General features: G+C 46.6%; 1 protein-coding gene across 6 annotated transcripts in view; it reads left to right on the top strand.

Moving 5' to 3' along the window:
* Positions 1 to 22821, top strand: part of ADCK5 (aarF domain containing kinase 5) — a 311405-nt gene that overhangs the window by 121095 nt on the left and 167489 nt on the right. For 3 of the 6 annotated variants that reach the window (XM_085604359.1, XM_085604361.1, XM_085604363.1), the window contains one exon: positions 17367 to 17442. In XM_085604359.1, the coding sequence (XP_085460485.1) occupies positions 17367 to 17442 (76 nt within the window). Of the gene's footprint in view, positions 1 to 17366; positions 17457 to 22821 lie in introns of all 6 variants that reach the window. The other 3 variants (XM_085604360.1, XM_085604362.1, XM_085604358.1) reach the window with 1 other exon arrangement.

Below are 22821 nucleotides of genomic sequence, written 5' to 3'. Positions count from 1 at the left end.
ATTACTGAAAATGAAGACATAAATAGTGCAAAATACGCAGTGAATCATTACTGGTCCAGACAGTTTCTCAATTTAACAGTTAATTTTAAAAATTCCTTCATTTGGAGGATACTGTCACTATGCAAAAGTTGTAAGTACAATAGTGCCGGTCTGATTTGTTTAAAATCGAGTTTTTTTTAAACGAGTTTCCAGATAGCGCTTACGTGGGAATTCATAAAACTTGCATAAAAATATAAAATGCAGCAAGTCCTGCGGAGACTTTCCGTCGCAGCCGCAGGGTGCTGCCAATTTATAAAAAATATCTGTTTTTGGTCTGATCAACAGATGATGGAAAAGATTTAACCTAAACCTCTTCAATAAAAAATTTTCATGGGAGGTCAGTGAGCCAGTCAGGTACGGTTCTGTAGTTTCACAGGTTTTCAGCATGACCCATTTCCTCACGCTTTGTTTCTGGAGCTCCACACCTTCCCTCCGGGTCCTCCTATCCATAAGGAAGGCCCGTTTAATGAGCTCCAAATCCCCTTTTACAATTTTACTCGGGTATTCAAACAGTTCTGGACGGCCCAACCTAGCAAAGTTGGATTTCAAATATTTTATCCAAGGAGTACACGTTACCTTGTCCTGACCCAGAAAATCCCTCACAATCAAATGCGTTAGTGGTATATCCTGATTTAGCCATAATTTAATCCAGCAGGTCAAGGGGCGTAAAGAGAACATGTCACTTAAATATTGCATCCCTAACTCTTCGTGTATGACAAGGTTTGACGTGCCTGCAGGGACACATAGAAGACGCTTCAAAATAGAGTTAACAGCAATCTGCAACTGCTCACCACCAACATACCACCAAATTTCACTACCATAAATTGCAGTTGCCACAGACTTTGCATTATACAGTTTTAACATGGCACAAATGGGTTTTTTCCCCAATTTGGCAGCAAAATTAAAGATAGAAGCATTAACCCTCACAAATTCTCCTTTCTTTTTTGCGAGATGAGGGGCCCAGGTAAGTTTGGTATCGAAGAGAACCCCAAGATAAGAGAACGTTTTTGTTAAGGGGATTATAACTTCATCGATTTTAAATGTGAAAGTCCTCCTTGGTTGCTGACCTACTTGCATGACAAATGATTTGGAATTATTAACCAAAAGATCTCTATCTGTCATGAACAATTTAAAAGCATCAAGGAGAGATTGAAGTCCCTTCTCAGTTCTCGAAATTAAGACCGCATCATCTGCGTACAGAAGTATAGGAATTCCCCGCCTACCGACTCTTGGACAGTCATCCGGAACATTCTGTAGCACGCTATCTAGTTCATTGATATAAAAGTTAAAAAGAAAGGGGGCCAGGATACATCCCTGGCGAACCCCCTTTCTAATACTAAAATTATTCGTTACACTCAGATCTTGAGAGTATCTCACGTTAGCTCTGGTGTTGTTATGTAAACCAGCCAGAAAATCAACCACACCTCCATCCACCCCCTTCTCCCTCATGGACTGCCACAGCTTTCCCCTGTTTACACAGTCGAAAGCGGAGGACAGATCCATGAAGGCGAGATGGATAGTGCCCCTTTGTGCTACGGTATACTCACTTAATATTAAAAAGAGGTTAAGGCACGGAGTTATTGTAGAGCGACCTCTACAAAATCCATACTGAGAGATAGATATGATGTTTTTTTCCTCTGCCCAGTCAGAGAGTCGCTGCAATAGAATTCTTCCTACAATTTTAACCATAGAGTCTATTAGTGAGATGGGTCTGTAACAATGTGGACTACCTTTGTCCCCCTTCTTAAAAACCGGGACAATTGTAGAGAGACCCCATGATTGCGGGCACCCATCTTTCACAGCAGCATTAAAAACAGATTCTAATATGGGTGCCCAGAAGTTAGGCTCGGACTTGTACAAGTCCGGAGGGATCCCATCAGGCCCTGGTGCTTTACCAGCTGTTAGACCCACAATGCCCTCAATAACTTCACCTCTATTGAAACTAATTGTTTCACCACTGACAGAAAGCGCAGAGCTAGGAGACTCATCCACCGAGCAACAGAACAATTTCTTATAGTGTGCTTCCCAGTCCTCCTTAGGTATATAGCACTCTAAGCTGTCACCCGGCACCTGGACCAAAAAGGTTTCCTTATCACTGCCCAGAATCTAGTGCTACACTGCAGAGTAGAGGGATCAAGAATCTCACTCCATGCCTCTTCCCTAAGGAATTCCTTGTGTAGGTCAATAGAAGTTTTATATATCTTGCGACATAACTGAACTTGTGCCTTTTATCGTTGGTTTGGCTGCCAGTACTATTTTTAAGTTTCTAGCGGCTTTTGAGCATTCATGATTAAACCATTTAGGTCCCTTAATCTCCAGCTTCTTTGCTGGAGCTGACAGCAACTTTGAAACCTTATCCGCTAAACTTTGAAAAGCATTAAGGACATTGTGTGGCTGTGCACCTTCTTGCGTACAAACCGTAATCTCATCTGCACAGGCGACTTTAATCTCTTTGTATAGCAAATCTGGGGTGATCTTAGACCATCTTAAACGACGTGTCCCATCTGTCGTACTCGCCCTACCTGAAGAGAAGTTCATTCCTTCTTTAACTAACCACGGACCCCTCATGTGTACAGTGAGTGGGTTGTGATCACTGAACTCGCTGGCTTCAATAGTAAAGGAACCCACAAACCACTGCATTGATGATGTCAATAACACATAATCACTGAAGGTTCCCCTCCCGTGACCCTTAAAGGTCGGTATCTCAAAACACATAGTGGGGTCAGTCAATGCCATTGTCGCCGTTAAATCCTGATCATTAAGCATATCATTTAAGTGTTCCCCCTCCGATGTATGTTCAAAATGAAAATCCGCGGATCGTGGACAGTTCAGAGCTAAGGTACTTTTAAAAAGAAGATCCCCACAGGGATGGACATTAAAGTCCCCCATGATCAGGAGATTATGGGCACAGTCCTTCAAGGAACTACTAATAAAACCATTCAATGCTGCTATCTGACTGGGAGCTGAGCAGAGATTAATAGCATTATAAAAATTAATCACACCGGCCATACAGTTTTCCCCCATTAAAACTAGACCAATAATTCCAGTACTGCTTGTTGAGACTCTGCGTACTTTACAAGTTAATGCGACCGAGATGAATGTAACCATTCCCCCTTTGGGCCTGCCCCTAATAGTCGCTATTGCAGGGACATAATAAGCCTTGTACCCTTCGAGGAAGTGGTTACAGTCAATGGACCAAATCTCCTGCAGGCAGATGATTTGGTACTGCTTAATGTCCCTGATCCGGTTGCAATCCTCCATCTTGGTGTCCAAACCCGCAATATTCCATGAAATCACATTATTCTGACTCGTTTTTGCCCAGAATAACTCGTTGCATCCTACTTCCTCCAAACTCCCATTTTCCTGTCCCACAAGTTCCTCACGTCAATCGCATGACTCTAGACCTGAGAGAATATCAAATCTATTCTGCGTTACAATGTTGAGCCCTTTCCCACACTGATTACCAACATTGTACAAGTATGCTCCGTTAGGGGTCAGTGGCTGAATAGGAGTAAGTGGTCGAAATGACCCAGAATTCGGTGGGACTTTAGTAACCAAGTGGGCGTACACATATACTGTTCACATTATAGACTAAAGATGCCGCTCTTAATAAAACTGTGGCAACATGTTGGGGATGCTTAAAATTAACAATAATACAGTCTCCATTTGTTGATTTCCTGGATGTTCCAATCCAGTTCACCCTCCTTGTTGACAATATTTTGTCAGCAAATGTGACTGGAAACCCAGTTTTTATTCAGCCATGATACTGTTCTATTTTTTAGTGAGTCATGTGATTCCTCATAAGCCTGATGAGGATGACGCTCAATGGGGGGGAACATTTATAAGAACAACCACATAAGGAGCGCACTCGGGAGGGAGATTAGCATGGCGATTTTTCTTTACATACATAAGAGCTGGCGTTCCCTCAGGGGCTACTCTGGCCTTTTTATTCTGAGTGGTTGGAGGGATAGACTCAAGTGGGGCTGGCACAAATACAGATGATGGTTGGATAGTTTGCTGTGAATTTCTCTACCAGTTCCCTGCCCCATAGCAACTGATCTCGTATCCACCACCATAGATCTTCCTGCCGCTGCTGAGGCCAGGTCAGTAGACTACGACATATTGCTGAGCTGAGCAGATGTCAGCCAAGAGCGTTTAACTTGCCCGGCCATTACAATGCCAAGTAACATTTTCAATATGAAGCTGTTTTCCAACCTCCTCTCCTCCGTTATTTATGTCCCGCTCCCCCATAACAGAACAAGCATTACAAATGCAATAGGCCTCGCCTTTGATTAAGTGAAAGCCATTTGCTTTGCTATACAGTACCATTAGCAAAGCAAATGGCTTTAACTTAATCAAAGGCGAGACCTATTGCATTTTCAATGCTTGTTTTGGTATGTGCTTGCACTGTATATTGTATGTACTTGTACGGTCTGTGGGATGCGTTGTACGCTTACCCTGTAGATTTGGAACTGTCGTACACGGTATACACTGTACCTTCTATTGCACTTGCACTGTTTTTGGGATGTGCTTGCACTGTATGTTGAATGTACTTGTACGGCCTGTGGGATGCGTTGCGCGCCTGTTCTGTGCATTTGGAATGGTCTTGCATTGTATACGCTTTCTCATAACACACTTGCAATATTTTTGGTATGTGCTTGCACTGTATGTTGTATGTATTTGTGTGGTCTTTGGGATGTGTTGTACGCTTACACTGTAAATTTGAAACGGTCTTGCATTGTATACATTATGTTATAATGCACGTGCAATGTTTTTGGTATGTGCTTGCACTGTATGATGGATGTACTTGCACAGTCTGTGGGATGCGTTGCGCACCTGCACTGTACATTTGGAATGGTCTTGCACAGTATACACTATCTTATAATTAAGGCTCCCTGTTTTCCGTTTTTACAGATTTTTACAGATAAATACAGACAGAAAACATAATGTTCGAGGCATATGACCTGCAGATCACACGCTGAGCATAGATCGCCATCTGGTGTTGGTCCCGGATATGTGCACTTGTTTTTGTCTTGGAAAAGTCTTTGGAAGTCACGGGATAGGTAACTCCTCCTTTGGATCATATTGCGCATGGGCATCAGCTCCATCCTTAGATTGTTTTTTCCGCCTGGATGTGGCTCGGATGTGTTTATCACGCTCCAGCTCGGTACCGTTACCGATCCCACTTTCGACGCGCAATCCTTCACCTTTCTCTACGGTATTGTTTTCGATCCCGATCCTCGCGCATCTCACCAACATTGAAGTCCTCGATTCCGGTCGTCGACGAAGGCCTTCGGGCCTACCTGGGCCTCTAAATCTGGCTCATGGAAAGGACTCCATTCAAGAAGTGTCCTCAATGTGGGTCGAAATTCCCACACACAGATCTGCATGAGATGTGTAACCTCTGCCTTTCACCGGAGCACGAGGCCAGAGACAGTCCAGCTTGTGCCTTTTTCCGCTCCAAAAAGACCATTCAGGATAGTTGAGCCCGAAGAAGAATTGCTCGCTCGTCAACTTCCATTCCCGACGACATCTTCCAAGAGGGCGTAGATGTACCCGAACAGGAGCGGGTCGAAGAAGGCCTCGTCAGCGCCTCTGACATCAAAGACATCACTCCTGGGCAACGGGTCGTAAGTACTGCCGTCGAACCTGACCCCCCTCCCCCCACCACCGAAAAAGGCTTCAGTCACACCTTCACCTTCGGGCTCAGCTGCACACCGAGAGAGTACTTCTCACACCCCGCCTCCAGGCCCAGCCAAGAAGCCAACAACAAAGTCTTCAGGCCACTTGGGATTGAGTCAGCCTGCTGTTGGTGCCGAAACTCAGACCCCGGCACCGAAAAAGAAGACACCGTCGTCCTCCTCGGTGCCCACTACTGCTTCCACATCGACGCACTCTGCACCCAAACCTACCGGCGCCAATCCCTCGACTCCTAAAAAACTATCGGAACCGACATGAAAGCTGCTAACGAAGACTACAGACTCTTAAACTTCGGAGCCGAAAAAACATTCGGAACCGAAAAAACACCCGGTTCCGCAGGCCTCTACAGACACCTCAAAACCTCACGGTGCCAAGACCAAACAGCACAAAACCACTCTACAGTCGGTGCCCCGCAAGCATTCAGAACCGAAAAAATGGGCACTGAAGGACATGCCTCCCACAGAAGAGCTTTTGTAAACCAGATCCCACCCAAAAGTCTCTTCTTAAAGATCCAAAGACTGGTCAACTGATACTCTGCTCTAAAAAGAGACCACTAGATTCGCCTACACCGGCTCCAGCAACTAAAAAGAAGGACATTGCCACATCTCCTCTCAGGATCCCTTTTCCACCTCCTCCACCACCACACCACTCTCCTACACCATCTCCTCCACCAGTGTTCGATGATGATACTTTTGATGACACAGGGGAGGGTGCAGATGATGAGCCACTAGGGGATACTAGTCCACCTCATACCCCAGACCCATGGGACGATTACAATACACCAGACATCCCTAACGTGCCACAGGATGACACCTATCCCTCTAGACCTTCCCCTCCAGAGGATACCATGGGCTTCAGAGCTGCGCAGTACCATGGGGTTGACTTACACACAGACCCAGTGGATGAGGATTTTTTTAATGGATACTTTTGATATGTCACAAAAGACAAACTCCATTCTACCCATGCTAAAAGGGGGTATTAAACATGCACCTGATGTGTTTGAAGACCCGGTTAGGGCTAGGGTTATCAACCCAAGGATAGAAAAGAAATATAAAGCAGACCCAGCATACATTAAAGGCCACGTTCCGTTGGATTCGTTAGTAGTCTCCAACGCCAGGAAGAGGGCTAACTCTCAAATGTCAGGGGATGCTCCACCTCCCGACCAAGAGTCCAAACTCTTGGATGCTTCCGGTAAACGCACAGCCTCTCAAGCAGCTAACATATGGCATATCGCCAACACTCGAGCCTTGTTAGCTAGGTATGATAGGGTGCACTACGACCAGCTAGAGACCCTATTGCAACACCTGCCTGACAAATATGAAAACAGGGCTAACGACCTCATACAAGAGGGTAAGCTCATCACTAACGCCTCCATTCGCTGCGCTCTAGATGTGGCAGACACCGCCTCCCGAGCCGTAAACACACTTGGCTTCGCATTTCCAGTTTTAAACCTGAAGTACAAACTTCCATTCTAAATCAGACATTTGACCAGGATCACTTATTCGGACCTACCGTAGATTCATCTCTTGAAGATGAAAAGAGACACTGACACGGCTAAATCAATGGGAGCCTTGCAATCGCAAGCTCCCAGACGCTCCTTTCGTCGCTCCTCTTACAGAGGCAACACCAGAGGTTATTACTCAGACAACCCCTCGACGTCTTACAAGACTCCCACCCAAACCACATTCACCAAGGGTTATCAGAGAGGAGGCTACAGAGGCAATAATAACAAAGGTCGAGGCAGAACTAACAACACTCGCTCGGCCTCCACCCTTACCCAATGACTTCCCTCCACTCCCCCTGGACCATCCTACACCTGTCGGGGGAAGATTACTACAGTTCCTTCCTGTCTGGAACACCATTACCACAGACAGGTGGGTGAGGCAAATCGTTCAAACAGGTTACTGTCTGAAACTCAACTCCACACCCCCAAACATACCACCCAGACAGTACCCAATGTCATTAGAACATTTATCACTTCTAAAGCAGGAGGTAATCTCCCTCCTACAAAAACATTCAATAGAACCGGTCCCCCTGCATCAGCAAAACACAGGAGTCTACTCCCTGTATTTCTTCATCCCAAAGAAGGACGGATCTCTGAGACCTATCCTAGACCTCAGACCCCTAAATCTCTACATACACTCAGACCACTTTCACATGGTCACGCTTCAACAAGTCCTTCCTCTCCTTTCCCAAGGAGACTTCCTTGCCACTCTAGATCTCAACGACGCCTACTTTCATATTCCCATTCACACCTCTCACAGAAAATCTCAGGTTTGTCGTGGAAGGCCAGCATTACCAATTCAAAGAACTCACTTTCGGAGTCACCACAACACCCAGAGTATTCACCAAGTGTCTGGCGGTAGTTGCAGCTCACCTGAGAAGACAACACATTCACGTCTTCCCATATTGGGATGATTGGCTCATAAAAGCCAGCTCATACAATCAGTGTGTACGTCACACTCACGCAACAATTCAGCTACTCCACGACTTAGGGTTCACAGTAAACCACGCAAAGTCTCATCTACAACCATCCCACATCCAACAGTACCTCGGTGCCACAATAGACACCTCCAAAGCACTTGCTTAACCCAGTCCGGCCAGGATAGCAAGTATACAGAAACTCCTAACAAAATTTCAGCCTCAACACTCCCTTCCAGCTCGAGTGTTCATGCAGCTCATAGGGATGATGGCCTCTTGCATATTCATAGTACCTCATGCAAGACTCCAAATGCGTCCTCTGCAGGAGTGCTTAGCATGTCAGCGGAACCAAGCTCAAGGTCAGCTAACCGATCTGGTGTTGATGGACGGCCGCACTTATCGTTCTCTGCAGTGGTGGAACACCAAAAACCTTTGCATAGGGCAACTGTTCCTCAAGCCGCTTCCACAGATTGTGTTAACAGCGGACGTATCGCTCTCTGGCTGGGGAGCTCATCTATTACATCACACCATGCAGGGCACATGGACTCCACAACAAAAGTTACTCCACATCAATCACCTGGAGTTACTAGTGATTTTTCTAGCCCTAAAGGCATTCCAAAAGCAAATATCAGGCAAAGCTGTCCTAGTCCGCACCGACAACATGACAGCCATGTACTACATCCAGAAACAGGGTGGGACACATTCCCTACAGCTCTCCCAACCAGCGCAAAGCATTTGGAGATGGGCTATTCCTCAAAACATTTTTCTCCTAGCCCAACATGTTCCAGGAGTCCAGAACAGCATCGCCGATCTGTTAAGTCGTCAAACGCAACAGATTCACGAGTGGGAACTTCATCCACAAGTTCTTCAACCCTTTTTCCAGTTGTGGGGGCAACCAGACAGATCTCTTCGCCACACACGAAAATGCCAAATGCCCAAACTTCGCCGCCAAATATCCACACCCATTGTCCAAAAGCAATGCGATATAGATGAATTGGTCCAACAGATTTGCCTACGCTTTTCTGCCTCTCCCACTCATCCCACTGGTAGTGCGCAAGCTTCAGCAACATTCACTGACCCTCATCCTAGTTGCTCCAACATGGGCCAGACAACCGTGGTACACCACATTACTGGAACTGTCTAGTCCCGCACCAAAAACTACACCTCTCCCCACGCCTCTTAACCCAGAACCATGGAGAGATCAGACAACCGGACCCAGCACAGCTCAACCTAGTGATCTAGCTCCTGAGGTCTTAGAGTTTGGTTACCTTAACCTTTCCCCTGACTGTATGAACGTTATCAGAGAAGCCAGACGCCCCACCACTAGAGCCTGCTATGCAGCCAAGTGGAAAAGATTTGTGATATATTGCCACAACAACACCATCAATCCTTTAGATGTGTCAATTTAACACATCATAGGTTACCTACTGCATCTTTAAAGGTGTAACGTAGCCTGTACATCTTTTAGATTACACCTCGCTGTCATAGAAGCCTATTTACAAAATACACAACACTTATCACTCTTCAGGATACCTCCCATCAAAGCATTTATAGAAGGCCTTAAAAGAATAATTCCACCCAGGGTACCCCCCCTCCCCTGTGTGGAACTTAAACATTGTCCTCACAAGACTAATGGGTCCGCCTTTTGAACCTCTGCACAAATGCGAACTACAGTTTCTAACATGGAAAGTTGCTTTCCTAGTAGCCATTACTTCCCTTAGAAGAGTCAATGAGCTACAAGCACTAACTATTCAAGAACCGTTCTTACAACTATATCATAATAAAGTTGTTCTCAGAACCAATCAAAAATTACTGCCTAAAGTTATTTCTCCCTTCCACCTCAACCAGTCTGTTGAGTTGCCCATATTCTTCTCGCAACCACAGACAGTTGCAGAAAGAGCTCTTCACACTCTACATGTTAAAAGAGCACTGCTCTATTACATTGAAAGAACAAAACCTTTTCGTAAGACCAAACAATGTTTTGTGTCCTTCTCACCACCACATAAGGGCAACCCCATATCCAAATCTGGCATAGCAAGGTGGATTGTCAAATGCATACAGATTTGCTATCACAAAGCTAAACGCACCTTATCTGTTCCTCCTAAAGCCCACTCTACTCGAAAGATAGGGGCTTCAATGGCATTTTTAGGGAACATTCCCCTAGATGACATCTGCAAAGCAGCCACATGGGCTACACCGCACACATTCACAAAACACTATTGTGTAGATGTGCAAACAAAACAACAAGCTACTGTGGGCCAGGCTGTACTCCAAACACTATTTCAAACTACTGCAACAGATACTGGTGGTCGCTGCTAGAGATGGGTACTGCTATACAATTTATGCTCAGTGTGTGATCTGCAGCTCATATGCCTCGAACGGAAAATGCTACTTACCAGTATGCATCTGTTCTTGGTATGTAGAGCTGCAGATCCACACACGCCCACCCGCCTCCCCGGCTACCTTTATCTGTTCCAGTATTATCTTTTTTAGATGCAGCATACATGGGCATCTTTTCTCTTTCTAACAAAACTCCATCATTTCCCTGCTGGCAAAAAAAATAAACAATCTAAGGATGGCGCCGATGCCCATGCGCACTATGATCCAAAGGAGGAGTCCCCTATCCTGTGACTTCCAAAGACTTCTCCAAGACAAAAACAAGTGCACATATCCGGGCCCAACACCAGATGGCGAGCTATGCTTAGTATGTGGATCTGCAGCTCTACATGCCAAGAACAGATGCATACTGGTAAGAAGCATTTTCATTTTCTTCTCTGTATTTATTTCTAATGTGGATAAAAACAGAAATTGGGTTGCTTTCTGAGTAATTCTAAATACTGTCTGCCATGACTGCCAAGCCAATAGATGAGTGGATTGATAGATAAGGGGGTTAAAAAAAGGAAGTTTATTAAAGAGGCTTGAACAACAGTAGATATGCACAAGATTGATACTGAAATTTGCGTATTTTCATATAAGTAAACTGATTTATGTTCTGTGGGTGTTCATAGCACGGAAACCTGGCAGACACTCAAGCATGAGTGCATGTTTGTTGGTTAAATAAATGTGGAAATATACTAATTACAGCTTAATGTTCCACAAAACCCAAAATAAATATGGATAAATACAGACGGAAATGGCAAAAAAATAAATACCATTAGAACCCGGAGCCCTCCTTATAATGCACTTTGCTATGTTTTTGGTATGTGCTTGCACTGTATGTTGCATGTACTTGTACGGTCTGTAGGATGCGTTATACGCTTGCCCTGTACACTTGGAACTGTCTTGCAATGTATTGCCACGCTTGATTCACCTGCACATGAATCCTCCACTGTAGACGGTATGGACCTCCTGTGTCTGGAAGCATTGCCAGGCGTGATTCACCTTCATATGGATCATTCAGTTTATAGGGGGATGGAGAGCCCGTGTCAGGAAGCATTGCCTGACAAGATTCACCTGCACATAAATCCTCCAGTGTAGAGGGGATGGACATCCTGTGTCGGGAAGCATTGCCATGATGATTTACCTGCACATGAATCCTCCACTGTAGACGGGATGGACATCCTGTGTAGGCTAGCATTGCCAGGCGTGATTCACCTGCACATGGATCCTCCAGTGTACAGGGGGCTGGAGAGCCCGTGTCTGGAAGCATTGCCTGGTGTGATTCACCTGCACATGAATCCTCAAGTGTAGAGGGGATGGACATCCTGTGTCGGCTAGCATTGCCAGGCATGATTCACCTGCACATGAATCCTCCAGTGTAGAGAGGATGGACAACCTGTGTCGGGAAGCATTGCCTGACATGGTTCACCTGCACATAAATCATCCAGTGTAGAGGGGATGCACATCCTGTGTCGGGAAGCATTGCCAGGCGTGATTCACCTGCACATGAATCCTCCAGTGTAGACGGGATGGACAACCTGTGTCGGTAAGCATTGCCAGACGTGATTCACCTACACATAAATCCTCCAGTGTAGATGGGATGGGTATCCTGCGATTGGATACATTGCCAGACGTGATTCCCTACACATAAATCCTCCAGTGTAGAGGGGATGGACATCCTGTGTCGGGAAGCATTAACATGCGTGATTCACCTGCACATGAATCCTCAAGTGTAGAGGGGATGGACATCCTGTGTCTGCGAGTATTGACAGGCGTGATTCCCCTGCACATAAATCCTCCAGTGTAGAGGGTATGGACATCCTGTGTCGGCTAGCATTGCCAGGCGTGATTCACCTGCACATGGATCCTCCAGTGTAGAGGGGGCTTGAGAGCCCTTGTCGAGAAGCATTGCCTGGCGTGATTCACCTGCACATTAATCCTCCAGTGCAGAGGGGATGGACATCCTGTGTCGGGAAGCATTAACATGCGTGATTGTGTGTACTAACCTTGGTGCTATCTGATGCTGATGTTGTCCCCTGGGTCCCACTGCTTTTTATGATGTTTAAATGTCTCGTATAGTATTGACTGAGAACCCCACAAACCTATCATTAATGTCTTGGAACGTTAGGGGCCTTAATAACCCACGCAAAGGCAGACAAGTGCTACACTATCTGAATAGACATCAAGTCGATGTTGCATTCATTCAAGAGACGCACTTGCACTCCACTAACACTTCCCGATTTGCGGCATCCTGGGGCGCACACAGGTACTTTGCCAATTTTAGTAATTATGCTAGGGGTGCGGCAGTGCTGATTCACAAGAGAGTCCCATTTCACCGCCAGCAGTTCCTTGGGGACAGGGAAGGGCGCTACTGCATGGTGAGAGGGGTGATGATGGGTCACGGGATCATCCTGGTGTGTGTATACGCTCCCAACACTGACTCCCCAGACTTTTTCCATTCGCTTGCCGACAGGCTCGCGACCCTGGAGCTGGCTCCGCTCCTAATGGGACTTCAACCTACTGCTAGATGTGGGGTTAGATAGTACCTCAGAGGCCGCCGACTCTAAGCCCAGGGCACGTCGTGCCCTCCGTGAACTCTGCCGGCGATTTTCCCTGATTGACATATGGCGCAAACGCAACCCTGACACCACCGATTACTCATTTTTCGGGCCGACACAACACCTGGACTAGAATTGACTACTGGCTCCTCTCCCCGGGTCTATCCCCCTGGTTCCGGACTTTGAAGACTTTTCCTAGAACATACTCAGACCACTCTCCGGTTTTATTGTGCATGGCTGTTCCTCGCCCTGAAGGTTTTGAGAGACAGTGGCGATTCCCGAGTAGGGCGCTCTTAGACGAACTTTTCTGTCACGAGGTCACTGAGGCGATTGAGGACTATTTTGCACTCAACACAGGCTCGGTGGCCACGTGGGCCATGCTCTGGGAGGGGTTCAAGGCATACATTCGGGGAGTTTGCATTGCGAAGCATGCTGGGGTCTTAAAGTCACTTCGCGCGATGCTCACTCAGCTGGAGGCGCGGTTGGCAGCGCTAGATGCGGAGGCGAGACGGGCAGCATCAGATGACGTGTGCGCTCGACGGCTGTGCCTCCTGTCCGACTATAGGGAGGCAGCGGATAGAGAGATTCTATATCTAGGCAAATATCACACTGCACGTCGATTTGGTGAGGTAGACCGTCCGGGGCGCACGCTGGCGCAGGCCCTGCGACCGCCATACAGTAAGTCCTTCATAACTGAGGTTACGGGCGAAGATGGGGTGCTCCGCACGACGCCCTTGGAAATTAGGGACGAGTTCCTGTCCCACTTCTCGGCGCTATACACGACCAGACAGAGTGACAGCTCCACGGCGCGGGATGACTACCTGTCTGAAATTGCGCTGGTGTTTCTGGAAAAGGGTATGCAGGAATTCATGGCGGAGCCCATAACGGTGGCGGAGGTCCGAGGGGCGATTAAGGTGTTGCGGGGCGCCTCGGCCCCGGGTCTCGACGGCCTAACCGGCGAGTTTTATAAGGCATTTTCGGATCTGCTGGCACCCAAACTTATCGAGGTGTATGCGGAGGCCTTGGAGCGCGAGTCACTCCCGCCCACTCTCAGCGAGGCAGTTATTGTTCTGCTTCCAAAACCAAACAAAGACCCGGCGCTATGTGCTATGTGGGTCGTATAGGCCCCTTTCGCTATTGAATCTTGATTATAAGATTCTCGCCAAAATAGTGGCCAACAGACTGTCCCAATTGAAGGAGTTTATTATTGCGCCCGCTCAGTCGGGTTTCGTACCCCATCGATCGACTTCATTGAACTTGCGGACTTTATTTACAGTATTACATCGAATAAACCCTGACACACCCGCGGCGGCCGTCCTCCTCGATACTGAAAAAGCCTTTGACTCATTAGAATGGCCTTTTTTCATCTCTGTAATGCAGCGAATGGGAATGCCGGCTGGCTTCATTGCCACCACGCGGCTCTTATATAGTCATCCCACGGCGCGATTACGTATTAATGGCACCTTGTCGCGCCAGTTTGCGCTTACACGCGGCACACGCCAGGGCTGTCCGCTCTCTCCGCTGCTGTTCATTCTCGCCATGGACCCACTAATCCCTGCACTTTCAGGAGCGGCACCTACTCCAGTTTCGGACGGGTCCCCTGTTGGTCTCCCTCTATGCTGACGACACCATACTGTATGTCAGAGAGCCTCAGTTGAACCTGGCCCCTCTGCTCCGTGAAATACTTCGCTTTGGGCGCCACTCGGGGTTGGGCATCAACTGGCATAAGTCTATCATTTTCCCATTGACTAGTGGCACCACCCCCTGGCACTGCGAGTTTCCGCTGGAGTGGTGCTCGGACTCTGTAAGATATTTAGGCATCCACATACACCAGAGCACGGACGAAATTATCCGTCTGAATTATGGATGTGCTATCGCAAAACTTGAATCGCAGGTGGACAGTTGGCTGCGGCTTCCGCTGTCCATGGCCACTAGAATCGCCATCATAAAAATGATAGTGCTCCCCAAATTTTTGTATCTTTTTAATAACATTCCCATTCCCCTCACCCGAAGCTTTTTCGCATCCTTGCGGTCCCAGTTGATTCGCTTGGTCTGGGGAGGGAAACACCCCCGGATCTGCTGGAAGATCCTCATGCTTCCACACGACAGAGGCGGCTTCGGTGTTCCGGATCTGTACCTATACTATCTGGTGGCTCAGTGTGCCCATGCCTATGCCTGGTATCACCCAGACGCTCTGATTCCATTTCTCTGTCCGGAGGCGGATTTTGTGCTCCCGGGCCGCTTGTCCGCGGTATTGCCCCGTGGCGTGCCTAGACATCCGGTGGATATTCAAACGGTGTCCACCACCAGTTGGGCCTGGAGTAGGCTGTTGCGCTACTTGGACCAGCCACTTCTATACTCCTCCTCCCTCCCGTTGCCCAATGTGGGATGGCAGCCGGTTACTGGCGAAAAACTGGTGCAACGCACCTTAACGAAGTTTAACCTCACCAAGATCGGTGAGTTGTACCCAGGCGGGCACATATTCTCGGTGTCGGAAGAAGCACGCTTCAACGATGCCACTTTCATGGATAGATTCATCCTCAACCGGCTTTATTCTACAGTTCGGTCGGAAATTAAGGGATTCCCCCTGGAGCCGGCTTCCTTCGAGCCCCTTACTCTACTCATTGACAAGGATACGGGGACACATATAATTTCTAAACTGGACAGGTTATGTGCGACACTGATCCCCTGCTCAGATGACAAACTCCGTATGGCCTGGGAGGGGGATTTGGGTAGGCCCATCACGGAAGAGCAGTGGTCAGCCTGCTGCAAGGTCACCGATAGGATATCGCTCAACAGTCGTCACAAACTCCTGCACTATAAGTACTTGCGCAGAATCTACATGACGCCAGATAAACTCCACTCCCTTGATCCCAGGTGACCCCACACGTGCTGGAAATGCGCCTCGCCTCATGCTGACTTTGCCCATATGACCTGGACCTGTCCGAAACTACAACCATACTGGGCACAGGTACACGAGACACTGGGAGAGATGTTAGGGCTCACACTGGTTCCTACCCCAGAGGTGGCGTTGCTGGGATACACGGTCAATTTTCCCACGTCAGTTAGGAGGCTGGCGTCCCTGGGCTTTCTGTTAGCGAAACGGGAAATAGCTCGGCGCTGGGGAGGCAGGTCAGTCCCCACAGTCAAAGCGTGGCTCACGGCCATGGCGTACTGTAGCCTGAACAGTGAGGTATACTCAAGTCTACTCCCCACCATAGCCAGGCCAAAAGACATATGGGGCCCATACAAAGCGTACATCTCGAATCTGCCGGGCTCCACCCAACCACACTCCGACTCAGGTATAGTTCCCACGGGGGTGGGTTGAGATTTACACTGATGGGACGGATGGATCTGATGGGCCTTGGGACGGGGGTGGCACTACGGACTCCAACACTGCGGGTAGGGGACGAAGGATAACGCCTGGGTGTGGCATGGCAAGGCGGAATGATGGGCTCTAATGTGCTAGACGGATCTAGGGAGGCTCAGTACTGCATTGTTTGCGACTAGGGGTTCGGCTGGAATATATTGCTGTGATGGAAAACGAGAAGTTGTTGCCTGAAGCCAGGCTTGAGTATTATTTATGGGCGGGGGGACATTATTATCGAACTGTATCTGACACACTCAAGAGAATTGTATTCAGCGCTGAGATCTCTTTATTGTTTGTTTGTAAACTACAAATAAAATTAAAAAAAACAACAAAAAAAAACATGCGTGATTCACCTGCACATGAATCCTCAAGTGTAGAGGAGATGGACATCCTGTGTCTGCTAGCATTGCCAGGCGTGATTCCCCTGCACATAAATCCTCCAGTGTAGTAGGGATGGACATCCTGTGTCGGGAAGCATTGACATGCGTGATTCACCTGCACATGAATCCGTCAGTGTAGAGGGGTTGGATATCCTTTGTGAGGAAGCATTGCCATGCGTGTTTCACCTGCACATGAATCCTCCAGTGTAGACGGGATGGAGAGCCTGTGTCGGGAAGCATTCCCAGGCGTGATTCACCTGCACATTGATCCTCCAGCATAAAGGGGGTAGAGAGCCTGTGTTTGGAAGCACTTCCCTGGCATGATGAAAGCGTCTGGTTTCTCTGCCTCTGCATGGCTGAACCTCCTTAGTTGTTGCAGTAGGGCAGGGCTCTAGTTCTTTTTGTACAGAAAGTGACGTCATTGGAGATGTACATATTTAAGTTCCAGCCATGATCATTGTATGTTCATTCTTCTTCTGAAAAGGTTCAGCTGATAATCTCTTTGTTTTTGTCCTGCAGGGCACTGTCCAGTGGGATGCACATTTCTGTAGATTACTGGTGGACGACCCATGTGAGGTTACGGGGCATTGATGAGGTATGTAATGGATGGTATGTACTGGGATGTCTTGCTACTTAAGATGTGCGGAAAAGACAAAGCATGGCATTATGTAAGATAATTTCGGGTGATTAATTGATGAATGTCAGAGTATATATGATGTATATATTTTTGGAGGGCAGGACAATGTATTTGAGTCTCTCAATCAGTGAATGTGAAGGACTATACAAGAAGTTCCTTTGATAATTGGGTGACGAATGTGAGAGACGGGTTACTCTGTCACACGCATGACGGTTAATCCATCCGCCTTATTACAAGTGGATTTTATTTCACGACACTAGTAATAGAGTGGACAAGATATGTCACGTTTGTGAGGGGCAACCTGTTTCTCAAACTCGATCAGGGCCCTAAGAGACTAGCTAGCTTGTAAGTGGTCATGGCGTCGCTTAAGCCTCACATGTATTAAAAAGTTAAAAACATTACAATGCAATATAGAGAAACCTGCATATCTTTACTGCGAATATTTAGTGAAGAGAGAAGTAAAGTTCGAAGTTCTGCCCACGTTGATATCAGATCTCCGTACATTGGAAATTGAAAACAATTCAATCATATTTTGCCTGAACAGTAAACATTCACAAATGGCACTATTACGTGACATTCTGTAGAGTTGGTAAAGCGCTGACATGTAAATAATAAACAGTAATCATGAACAAAAAGGAAAGCTTAAGATTGATAGTGAAAACTGCTAGGAGTGTTGCCTGTTGAAAGCCAAGCACACTGGAATGTTGCACATTTTGTCCTATGGCTGGCCCTGGAACCAGATTGAAACCTACAAGCAGATCATTTTCTTGGATATGTTTGTGGTGACGCTTTATCAATGCCCAGGAAGAGAGAAAGGAGGCCAGAGATGTGGCAGTGGTTCTCGGTAGGAAAGTGGTTTAGGTGATGTTTGAGGTGTACTGCACTGAGGCACTGTGGAAGAACCCCATTATGAAGAGGTATGTTGGTAAAAGCCTTCAGTGGGTGAGAAATGCTTAGGTAAGCTCTTCGGCAAGAGCAGGAGCAATCCGGTTATCGGAGACAGGTGAAAGAGCTCTACACTGTCGGTCTCGGTGGAGATGAAGAAGGCTGCCCAGGAGTAATGAATGTGAGGGGATGCGGGAGGGCGGAAGATGTAACTGATTGAAAGATGAGCAATAGTACATTGGATGAAGTAGTTACGTGAAGGGATAATGAATGTGAAGGGACACAGGAGGACGGAGGATGTTACTGTGTGAAAGATAGGCAATGGGACACTGGATGAAGTAGTCATGTGAAGGGACGACGGAGGATGTGACTGTGTGAAAGATAGGCAATGTACACTGGATGAAGTAGTTATGTGAAGGGACAAGGGAGGACAGTGTGTGTGACTGTGAGCAGAGTGTTGAGGCCCAATGTTATCCTACGGAGGAAAGTGGGTCTCCGGTTGGTGGCTGCTGGCAAGCAGGCCATGGGGTTGTGGGAGCAAAGCTCCTAGGGTTTAGCTCAGGGCAAGCAGGGGACCAGATTAGCATCAAAGGTGCACCCTCAGCGGCCCTAGGGCGGCCGCATGCAGGGTGCTGGTTTGAGGTCTGGTGCCCTGTTGTTTCCAATGAAACACCTCCGGTACAAAGAAACACTGCAGGCTCGGGGACGAGGATCTTCTGAGTGCGAGCACCACTTTGAGGGGTAGGTTTGGATGTCGTGGGTTGGTTAGGCACTGTTGGTTTGGGCACACAAGGCCGTAGGGCGTCGGGTGCAGGGGTGCCTTGGGACATCGGAAAGTCTTGCCCGCTCTGGTCGCGTTAGGGAGGGGTACTCTGGATTTAGGCTGCAGGCATCGTCTGGAGGCTTGAGGCAGGTCAGGGGTCACTGGATCTCTGGTCTGGATCGCCCGGGTGACCTCCTCATGGTGTTTTTCCACTCGAGCTCGGGCCGGGTTCATCAGGTGCAGAGTGGGCTGGATTCGCGCTGTCCGGCCGGAGCCAGAAGCTGCAGTTTTAACAAGTCAGATGTTCACGGGAGATTCAGTCTTTGAAGTGAAGGCAGGCATAGCCTCTGGAGTTTTTGAGGTTCTCTTCCAGGGGATCCTTATCAATAGTCATAAGCACATGAATATTCCCGCCCATGTGCGGAACCCCGGAAACACATCACATATATGTGAAAACCATATATGTAGCTATATATATATATATATATAGATATATATATATAGATAGATAGATAGATAGAATCTACTGGCGGTCGCCAGTAGATAGTTATAGTTAGGACCGAGTTCCCATAGGAAATCTGAAAATTCTATTTTGAATAACTTTGGCGCCGGTTGACTTATCTTCGTGAAATTTTCAAAACGCATGGGGCGCTCCGCTCAGCTCCTACCCTGAAAGTCTCGGGGTGATTCGTCAAGCGGGGGCTGAGAAAAAAGGGGGGTCCCAAAACGCGTTTTCCCCATGCAATTTTCCATAGGGACCTTTAGTCCAAGTTACAGCCCGAACGGCTGAACAGAATTACTTGAAATTTGGCAGAGAGGTAGTCCTCAGGTCAGGGATGTGCCTTTTGCAGGTCTGGTGTAAATCTGTTCAGTAGTTCCTGAGAAAATCAAAAGTAAAATCATATATATATGTGGGCGGAGCCTAACGACACATCTCATCCTGAGATCTGATTGGCTGTCATCACTTCATCCAAGAAGTGTTGGCAGCCATCTTGGGACCAATATACATGATAGCACCTCATTAAAAAGCATTGCAGTTAATAGAAGGTTTTAAGACTTTAGTTACATTATAAATCATTTGTTGATGGTACCATACTCATTTTAGGAATTGTGGTGTGTTCTAAGGTGATTTTACCATGTGAAAAAGCCTTCTGCTGTGATATCATGAATCATGTTTGAGAGAACTATTTTCTCATGCTTTTCCCACAGAGGTTTGGAAGGTGATCTATAAGCTAAACTGAGAGCATATTTTCTGTAAATTCACATTATCTTTCTCAGTCATGTGAGAATGAAGTCTGACATTCTCAGTAAAACATGTACATCCAACAAGGGCAGAGACTGTCAGTTGATTCCTTTGTGTTCTACTGCAGCTTCCCAGAGTGTTCTAAAGAACAACTAGAGCGCTAACAGTCCTACTTATGACAAACGTATGGCACACCTGAAGCCACCTTGGTTGGAATAAAGTGGTAACACTTAAAACATTTAATTTAAAAAGGAACAAAATGAGGGGGTTCATTTTGCTATGAAAAGTATGATTAGTGCTGCAGAAAGAAAAATTAGGGCACATTTTGAGTGACTTCTCAAATCCTCTTCTATTTCATTAAAAAATTCTGACATGCAGACTGAAACATGCACTTTGAATACCAGCAGCAGACCTCCCTGGTGAGCAGTAGCTTTACTACAGTGATCTAATAAGCAACTAGAGTGCTAACATTCTGAATTTATGGCAAATGTGTGAGACATCTGAATGCCTTCTTGATGGAACCAAAGTAAAAAACTGACAGTATTTCCTACTGAGGAGACTGCAGGAAATTATGAAACTTCATAACAAATAAATCTCCCAAGATGGCCACCAGAGACAAGAGCCCAAATGTAGCCCAAATATCACCCAGATGTAGCCCAAGTATAGCCCAATGACCGATTGTCCCAGAGTGTTCTTAAGAACAACTAGAGCGCTTACTGTCTTACTTATGACAAAAGTATGGCACACCTGAAGCCATCTTGATTGGAATAAACTGGTAACACTTAAAACATTTAATTTGCAAAGGAACACAATGAGGGGGTTCATTTTGACATAGAAATTATGATTAGTGCTGAAGAAAGAAAAATTAGGGCACATTTTGAATGACTTCTCAAATCCTCTTATATTTCATTAAAAAAATTCTGATATGCAGACTGAAACATGCACTTTGAATACCAGCAGCAGACTTCCGTGGTGAGCAGTAGCTTTACTACAGTGATCTAATGAGCAACTATAGTGCTAACATTCAGAATTTATGGCAAATGTGTGACATATCTGAATACCTTCTTGATGGAATCAAAGTAAAAAACTGAAAGCATTTCCTACTGAGGAGACTGCAGTAAATGAGGAAATTAGGAAACTTCATAACAAATAAATCTCCCAAGATGGCCACCAGAGACAAAAGAGCCCAAGTGCAGCACAAATATCACCCAGATGTAGCACACATGTAGCCCAATGACAGAAGTGTGCAAAACACTTATTTTTTTGTGTATTTGCAGGTATTGGAGTGCTTTACATGAGCATTGGTTACATCACACAAGATCAAATTCATTTTGGTTGTAGACATGGGGAGATTAAGTGATTTGACCACAATCACAGAATGTTGAGCTGAAGCAGAAACTCCAACCTGGTTCCCCAGTTGCAAAGTCTGCAGCTCTGGAAGTAACACCACATCCTCTCCCCTAGGTGCAACATTTAATCAAGTGGTCAACTGGATAAAAAACATAAAAATTACAAATAATTTAAAAGTTCTTTGTCGCTATATGAAAACTCAGAAAATATGTCCTCATTTTAGTTTTTTAGAGCACTAACCATAATTTTGATGCAAATAAGACCCTCTCATATATGTAATTTCTAAAGAAAATACTCTAGGTATTACAGTTTTGATTACATCAAGATGACGTCAGGCGTTCCACACTTTTGTAATAAATATAGAATGTTAGCAATCTAGTTGTTCATTGGGATACTGTTGAGAGGCAGAGGCCAGGGGCACGGACTCTGAAAATTGAAGGCAGGTAGGAGAGTGCAGATGCAACAATTTGACCACACTGGGCAGGCAGGAAGGGCAGTGGCAGCACAACAGACTATGGAGGGCAGTGGAAAGGGGGGCAGGGGCAACAAACCAACAATACAGGACTGGCAAGAGAGGCTGTGGCAATACAATAGACCATTGTGGGCAGAAGGAAGAGGCAGTGGTAGTACAACCATACATGCCAACAGACCCATTTCAGCCAGGAAACGTCCAATGTTTTTAAGCTCAAATGGGCTTTATTTGATCTGTCTACAATCTCCTCTTTTTCAGTGTAACTCAAAGGAGAAAATCAATACCCCAGTTTTTTTTTCTCAAAATCTCCCTCTTACCAAGTTCAAAATGTTCGCAAGTATGGTACATTGGAACATGGTAGGCAGGAGGAATTGGGGTAGGGACATGGACTCGGATAACAGGACAGGAGGGACATGGAAAGGTGCACTAAACTGACCCAACAGGGCAGGCATCAGGGTTTGTAGCAGCACAATACACCACACAGCGCATGCGGGACGGGAGTGCAGCACAACAATCCATAGAAAGCAACAGGGAGGGGACAGGACCATGCACATGGACAACAGAGAACAGAGGGGAAAGAGGCAATGGTAGCTAGCTGACCATAATGGACAGACAGGAGAGAAA

This window comes from Triturus cristatus, chromosome 5_1 (assembly GCF_964204655.1).
Source record: "Triturus cristatus chromosome 5_1, aTriCri1.1, whole genome shotgun sequence".
Classification (NCBI taxonomy): Eukaryota; Metazoa; Chordata; class Amphibia; order Caudata; family Salamandridae; genus Triturus; species Triturus cristatus.
Note: the sequence above shows the minus strand (reverse complement) of the source record. Positions and strands in the feature narration are given on the sequence as shown.